The following is an 8,489-nucleotide window of genomic DNA, read 5'->3' as shown; positions in this document are numbered from 1 at the left end:
GAAATCAACGCATTCGACGGGGTCTGCGTAAAATCTACGCTATCTGGTCTAGTCGGGTAGTTTTCTAGATAAAACGGTTTATAATTAAAACTAGTAAGTCCTGGGAATTCCGAAATGTGATCTACTATATTTGTATTGTGAAATTGACTGAGTTTCTTGACACCACAACCTTACCTTGAGGGTGGGATATTTAATAAAAACGTATTTTCCTGAATCCCTTTTAACTGAAATCTGCTTTATTAGCATGACTTTTAATGATTAATAAAGGCAAAAAATAATTTCCAAAGTTTTAATAAAAAATAGTAGAAACGTGCAAGATTCAATTTTCAGATAAACCTCTGCGCCCAGTTCTTCTATCCTTCATTTTTACAATAATTCTAAAGATAAAAGCTTTAGAAATATAGACATTTATACAAATTTTTAAGTCCACATTTTTTATCATTTATTACAGAAATTAAATAATAATCAAATACAAAAAGATTTATCCTATCATGTAAAGTTTAATATCAACTATATGCTAAAACATGGTATTATTGTATACACAAATTTGTCATAATTGACATTTATTCTCTAAATTATTATTATTTTGAATTGTGTTTAGTTGATTTGAACGAATGAACTGGAGTAAAGGGTCTGGGCAGTGGGAACAAAGGTTGAGACATTTTAAACTCTGTAATATCAACAACTAATCTAGCGCCAGCAGGTTCTCCGACAGAGCCATCACTCTCAGGTACGTCCATAGCTGTCACAGACACCGTTGTGTCAGCAGCTGTGTCCTGGATACTAGGTATTGTGCTGACAACGTGACAGGAGAGTTTACGCCTGTGTTCACTAAGGTGCGACACATATTGATTGTAAAACTGTAGAATGTCGTCTTTAGTCAGGCTACGTAGCATCTCAACCTGCAACAGTATTGGTTTAATTAGGAAAATAGTAGACGAGAACATGTTGATAAATTTAACAGACTTTTTATTTGACATTTTTACAAACCGTTTCTTAACCGTTTCATTAGTTAGTCATGGTCTTACTCTAAATGCTCTCCAATGTACGGGAAATGCCGTCTCAAAAGTAATAAATATAAAATCCTTAAATAACGTCACAATTTATGGGTCAGTGTGCAAATGAATCCAGTCCGAGCAACTTAAAAACTGTCTCCCTAAGCAGTGATGTTATTTACGGATTTTAACTGTCTATTGGTTTGGAGACTACATTTCCCGAACATTGGAACGCATCGAGAGTAAGCAATCCTACTAAACAACCTTGATACAATTCATATATTTAAAAGTTTTTTTTTGTGTTGAGATTTGATTTATTATCTGGTTTGATTTCGAAATAATAAAATAGAGTTTTGGCATACTTTGGCATCCATTTATAGAGTAGCATGTCCGGTTAACAAAGCTACTCGTTAAAACTTTGTTCTTAGGATAAATACTATTTTAAAGTCTTCCTAGCTCAAAATAAATTATCTTTAATATTGGGTTCTCGAAAATTATCTTCAATATTGCATACACAACGAGAAACTAACAGAACTGAACATTTTTAGTTAGAAAAACGACGATATATTTTTCTTTGTTTTTCGAATAGAAGTGGTTTAAAGGATGCCACTATGAACAGAACATTCCACTCTATGAATGTAGGTTAAGGTGTGTGGACAGTGACTGGATAACAAAAAACAGAAAACAAATCTTGATTTTTGATAGAACTTGTGGTGCACTCGACACTAATATCATGCTTTTTTTTTAGGTAGTCAGAACTTTTTTATTTAAATCAAGCATTGATCTCCATCTTATGCAGATCTGCAGCTTGATTTAATTCATCTTTTATATCCCGTGATAGTCATACCTTGCAGGGATAACTTGAATAGAGGGATAAAGTGTTGATCCTCAAGTTTAAAATATACCAAAGTGTGTATCGAAATTAATTGATGAAGATAAAATGGGTTGAAACTATTGTTAAAATGAAAGAAAATTCTGGACTGACAGGAAAGAAATAAAACAATTTATGCTTTTAATAGAAATAGTTTAAGTGAATCAGATGGCATTGACAGGACCAAAAGAATTTAGCAAACTGTTTAAAATGTGAAACGTCAATTCATTGAACAAATGCAACATTATAGAGGTTTGATGAAGAGTGATTACAAACAGAAACCATGCTATACTAAAATCTTAAAAAAACGTCAATTACAGAATGTTTAGAAAGTATCTCTGAGTCAAATATTGCCTTTTATTACCTCTAAGTCTACAATACCTCTGTTAAAGTTAAACGTTTAGAAAGTATCTCTGAGTCTAATATTGCCTATTATTACCTCTACAATATCTCTGTTAAAGTTAAATGTTTAGAAAGTATCTCTGAGTCTAATATTGCCTACTATTACCTCTACAATATCTCTGTTAAAGTTAAATGTTTAGAAAGTATCTCTGAGTCTAATATTGCCTACTATTACCTCTACAATATCTCTGTTAAAGTTAAATGTTTAGAAAGTATCTCTGAGTCTAATATTGCCTACTATTACCTCTACAATATCTCTGTTAAAGTTAAATGTTTAGAAAGTATCTCTGAGTCTAATATTGCCTACTATTACCTCTNCCCCCCCCCCTCCAAGAGCTTCTAAAACCGTAAATTCAAAACATTTGGCTTCTTGGATACTTTAAAGGTACACATACACTATACAGTCCAATTACCATACAAGGACTACTTTATCCCTCCATCAAACAAAACTGGCAGAAAAAAAACCATTGCTTTTAATACTATTTACTCTTCAGTTTCAGATTTGAAAAGTTTGATAGCTCTGAGTTCTAGGGATAGGGGGCTACGCCCCCTCTATACAGATCTAGGTAGGGGCACTACCCACTTGCCACCTCTGATTACGCCATTGATCTTCCAATTAAAAAGAGAAATTTACACAGTCTTTAAGAGATATATACATTGAGATCTCTGCCCTTGATGATGAGTCCAAGGCCAGGTTTAAAGGGTTTAAATAGAAGGTAACTTGAAATTACGCTAACAGTCTCTTTAAATTATATTTTCTGACCTTTCATTGCTCATATGGGTCTCTGGGGAAGATTAATAATAATTAAAACGAATTTAGCTAATAAATGGCTGAAAGTACGTAAAGAGTCCGGCCATCCTTTACTGGATGAGATAATATACTTTCCCTTCCAGCAAAATTGATTCTCCTCAAGAATAAAGAGGAAATTCAGTTTACTCTGTAATATTTTTATCTCTTCTCAAGGAAACAAAATCGAGTTAAGAACCAGATCTGCGAAAAATTTGGAGTAAATGGATAAGACAGATTTAGCTGAAAATTCTAAAAATCCTGGAAATAAAAACTTTGTATCAGCTGAGACAGGATTTCATTGAATTATTGGATGTAGAATGACGGCATAATATTTCAAGAATAGATTTTATACTAATTTTAATTTTGATAGACATAAGGCTCCAAATCTGGCATAAAACTAAAATGATGAATAAACAGATAATATTCGATATAAATAGAAAAATAATATTCAACCTTGAATTCATATTTAAATATGACTTCATATTCTATCTACAAACTGTTCTTGTCTGTATGTTTGTCTGTTTGTATCCAATAAACGTCAAAACGGCAAAACCGATAGATTTCAAATTTTATTTGGCATTGGCAACTCACATGACCACAGAGAAGGTTTATGAATGCTCAAAAATAGAGAAATTTGTCTCAAAATTTTCTTAATATTCTTAAAATTTTCAAAATTCGCGAAAAAAAATTAAAAAATCCGCGAAAGTTTTTTGTTAATCTATATATAAATTTGGCTTGTCTGTTTGTCTGTTTGTTTGTTTGTCTGTTTGTATCCAATAAACGTCAAAACGGCTGAACCGATCGGGCCCAAATTTTTTGTGGGACATCTAGGGACACCAGGGAAGGTTTATGAATGATTGAAATTTTAAAAATTTGTGTTTTAAAGGTTTTTAATTTTGTAAAAAAAAATTAAATATTTGAAAATCCGCGAATTTTTTTTTTTAAATCCGCAAAATTTTTTTAATTTTTGTTTTGAAATGTAAACAAAAAGAACATGTTCACAATTAAAATAGAAGATGGGCGCGAAGCGCCCTAAAAGCCTAGAAAGAAGGGCGCGAAGCGCCTTGAATTTCTAGTGTTTTAAATTGCACGAAGCAAAAATGCTCATATAAAGTTGAATTGAAAGTTGAATTAGAAGATTTTGAAAGATGAAAGCCTAGTATTCAATATTGGATAAGGTTGCTAACCTGTAAAGTTTGGTTTAGTCCTGCAATGTACTCCTCTATCCTTGTATCAACATACTCTGGAACCTTCTCCGACTGAACGATAACCCTGAGTCCCTGGGCTCCGCTAGATCTTCGGATTCCACTGAACACAATGTATCCAAGCTGCTCCTAATAATATCAGGGTTAAACAATCATTTTTTATCTATCTGAATTGTGAATCACAAACCTTGGGTACCATTCAGGATTCGAAAAAAACGGTTTAAAAAGTCTGAAAAATGTACAGTAAACATAAATTGTCGAATTATATTCAATATAAATTAAAATGATGCAGCAAAAGGTAAAATTCATTAGTTGAAAAAAAAGGAAAAACAAGCCTAAAAATTCAAAATAAACAGAAATTCTGGAATTACTTTTGATAAAATTATAACAATGCAGCAGAAGAAAGATTAAAATTTACTAAGATTTAGCCTTAGATAAACTCCCAACTTCCAATTTAGTAAATGAAAAAAATATTAATAAATATTAATCAGATAATAAAAGAAAATATGCAAGATAATGTTTAATTATTATTTTTACCGCCTTTAGACCAACATTACCGATTCCCCAAACAAAGGGAAGTTTTAAGTTACTTTATTCAATTTTGAGAGAATTTTTATCCAGTATTTTACTCACAACTTCATAATCTTGGGTATTCAAATTTTTTTATTTGCTCCGAGTCCAATAAGTAACATTCTATAGGTTTCATTTTATATTTCGCGGATTTCAGTAAAAAATCGATTATTTCTATAAATATATTAAATAAATTTATATATCCAACTTTCTTGTGTTAACATTTGGAAAATAATGATTTTTGATGTGATTTTTATTTTTTCCCGCTCAAAAAACATACTGTCCTGCATGATAACACAAGAAAGTTGCATAAATAGATATAAAGTTCCCTGGGACAGTCATGTAAAATAATCACCCGCTCTGCAAAGTTTTCGGGGGGAAATTCGCGCATTTTCATCTTAAAAGACGATAAAATTGTGTACAACTACTTTTTCGGGAAATGAAAAATTTTACTTAACCACGGGTTCCCTCGACCAATTTTGTCTAACTTCCCTCTTTGGTTGTTGTAAACAATTATTTGCGCCCCCCCCCCAAAAAAAACGGGTTTAAAATCTTAAGATAATTTCCCCTGTTCATCATCACTTAGCAGTCTGCACTTCGAATCTGCTTTTAAATTTTCATATCAAAATTAATTTAATACCCAAATTCATATAAAACCACTCAAAGAAGACCTGTCATTTCAACCTATATCTATGTAATTACTCTAGGTTTCCTGCTCCACAATATTCACGCACCTCTGACCCTTTTGTAAAAGTAAACTCAACCTAAAGTCTGACCGCGTCAACCTTGTTGCACCGGCTAGTTCTATAGAGTGTCTGCTTAATTTACCCAATGTCCGGGCGATACAGTACAAACTGGAATCGGAAAGGTTGACCTGGCTCGGAAATTCAAATGTAATACGGCTGCCCGTGTATTACCTTGGTTCTTAGCTGATCAAAGCATGATTCTCTGATGATCTGGGCCAACAACTCCAACTGCATATTCGCTCTAAATAAATAGATTTTTCCCTCATCCATTATCAGACACAGGGTTTAAGGGTGCATTGTAAATCGTAAATTCCACTCTTTTTAATCAAGTAATCTAAATTTTAGATTCAAATAATTTAATAATTGTTGAATTTACGTGTTAATTTTAAAAATCCGAACGTACTTAATTTTTTATTCTATTCTATTTTTATAATTAAATTTTTTCTTATAAGATATTTTCTTTGTGAATTCTTGAATCCTGAACCATCACTTTATTACTTTCAAATAAGGGATCATTAAAAACTTCCTAATCTCTGAATGATCAAGATTTATAAAAAAGGCGAAAAAAGAAAAAAATAGATTTTTTTGTTTAAAATTCAGTAAATCTAGAAGAGTTGAATAAAGTTGAAATACGCTAACATTGATGTGTTTAACTAAAAGGTTTCTACAAACAATCCTTAATGATGAAGTATTGAAATTGTAGAGAACTTAGTATCAGTGACTAACATATCACTATGTAGTAGAAAAAGGTTTAAACAGGTAGTAATAAGGATAGTTTTGATGTCAGTTAAAAGACATTTACAGAATTTTGGACGTTTTAAAGTGCTTCACAAAAATCCGAGTTATTACTCACAATACAAAATTGTATTTTTGATGAGTTTACTTTTATTACATTATGTTCAACTTGTTCTCTGATCAAAGATATTAACCAAAAAGATTTTTCAAAACGAAAAACGATTTTAATAATTTGGTTTTGGTTTTATCTTTAGTCAAGAGTAAATAGGAAATATTTTGCATAAAAAAGCAAACTAGTTTAGCATGTAATCTTGAAGTAATATTTACATCTCAGATTCTTGTGAAACCTCTGAAACTAGTTTAGCATGTAATCTTGAGGTAATATTTACATCTCAGATTCTTGTGAAACCTCTGAAACTAGTTTAGAATGTAATCTTGAGGTAATATTTACATCTCAGATTCTTGTGAAACCTCTGAAACTAGTTTAGAATGTAATCTTGAGGTAACATTTACATCTCAGATTCTTGTGAATTATCTCTGAAAGCCTGAAATGCTTAGAAACGGACCTGGAAACGATCCCCCTCATTATGTACAAGGTTTACCCACATCAGATAATTATACGAGATTTGGGTCAACACGAGATTATACAAGATGAGAAGACCTCATCTTGGGCAAACCAGACCCCCCCCCACAGTAGTATCCAACCCAGACCGGTAAGATAAATAAAGTATCATCCCTGGGAGCAGTGCTTAGGATCCATTTAATTTTGATGCGGATCCGGATCCAGGTCATTTCTATAAGATTTACTGAATCTTTTAAAAAAATAATTTTCAAATTTTTTGTTTTATTTTTTTTTTGCATATTTTTATCCTAAAACTTATAATCTCTCTTTTTTCAAAAGTTCATATTTTGGATTTAGAAGTAAAAAAGGTTATTTTGCAGATTTTGGTTGATATTTTACCCCTTGGATCCGGATCCGTGGATCCGCATATTTTTGCGGATCCGGATCCAGGAAGCCAAAATCTTACGAATCTAACGGATCCGGATCCTAAGCACTGCCCGGGAGTGCACAATGCACAAATGTACATACCTGGTATCCTGCATCCCACATTGATAGTATACTTCTATACAGGAAGCTTTATGTACTGCATTTGTTGTCTAAACATAAGTAGAATAGATTATCATTTTCATTATTATCAATGAAGTCAGGCCAATACAATCAGGATCAGGGATGTAAATAGGAATTTGTTCTGGGAGGGGGGGGGGGGGGGGGGGGTCAGAGAGGCTAAGCCCCTCCCCCTGTTTAAGCCTCTACCCATTTTTAATCAAACCCCTGTCTGTCTGTATGCAATATGCATAAAACTAAAAAATTTTATTCCTAAATCTGAGAAAGTTTTTGTACTAACAACATATAGACTTGATCATATCATTTAGGTTATTGCCTAAATAATAAATAATAAATATACCTTATAAACCGCGTGAAGATCAGTTAGTTGAATTTCTCTATCTGTGAGACACTGTGACGGAAGAAGGGGTCTTAAAATATACAAGATTTAGATATTACATCTTTGTATTAAGAAGAAATTTCGCAATGTAGAAAATCCTTTAACATATTGAACAAGCTTTAACGTCTCGTATGGAATATTTTCCTAAATATCCTCCATGTAATTGTAAAAAGTGGCAAGGTCTGAATCCAACCCATCATATATTTGAAGATTTTGCAAGTTCTTATTTCAAACTTGTTTCGATAATTTCAAACATTATCTCTGAAGCATAAATACAAAAATAAACCAAAATTTAACATCAAGGTAACTTAAAATTACGTTTAACGTCCTTTAAAGAAACCCTGCATTTTCCGTGCAGAATATTATATAAACCTTTTGGATCCGTCCTTGAAAATTTCCGCGTTTCCCAGATAGTTATACACAGGGTGGCCAAAACTTTTTTGAACAAATTCGTACAAAAATCCGTACATTTTCAGAAGAAATCCGTACAATCCGTACAATTTTCGAAAAAAAATCCGTACAATCCGTACAATTTTTAAAAAAAAAATCCGTACAATCCGTACATTTTTTTAAACCAATCCGTACATTTTTTTAAAGATCCGTACATTTTTTTAAAAAATCTGTACAATCAGCACAATTTTCGAAAAAAATCCCATTTTTGAAAAAAAAA

General features: G+C 32.1%; 1 protein-coding gene across 1 annotated transcript in view; it reads right to left on the bottom strand.

The window, feature by feature from the left end:
- Positions 1–417: 417 nt before the first annotated feature.
- LOC111706459 (insulin-degrading enzyme) overlaps positions 418–8,489 on the bottom strand; it is a 30,607-nt gene continuing 22,535 nt past the window's right edge. The window contains exons 26-31 of the mRNA XM_023479341.1: positions 7,781–7,850; positions 7,405–7,472; positions 5,751–5,820; positions 4,228–4,392; positions 2,513–2,533; positions 418–902 (exon numbers count right to left, since the gene is read on the bottom strand). Coding sequence (XP_023335109.1) covers positions 582–902; positions 2,513–2,533; positions 4,228–4,392; positions 5,751–5,820; positions 7,405–7,472; positions 7,781–7,850 — 715 coding nt within the window. The 3' untranslated portion in view covers positions 418–581. The remainder of the gene's footprint in view (positions 903–2,512; positions 2,534–4,227; positions 4,393–5,750; positions 5,821–7,404; positions 7,473–7,780; positions 7,851–8,489) is intronic.

This window comes from Eurytemora carolleeae, unplaced genomic scaffold, assembly GCF_000591075.1.
Source record: "Eurytemora carolleeae unplaced genomic scaffold, Eaff_2.0 scaffold515, whole genome shotgun sequence".
NCBI lineage: Eukaryota > Metazoa > Arthropoda > Copepoda > Calanoida > Temoridae > Eurytemora > Eurytemora carolleeae.
The sequence above is the reverse complement of the archived record's forward strand: the minus strand, read 5'-3'. Positions and strand labels throughout refer to the sequence as shown.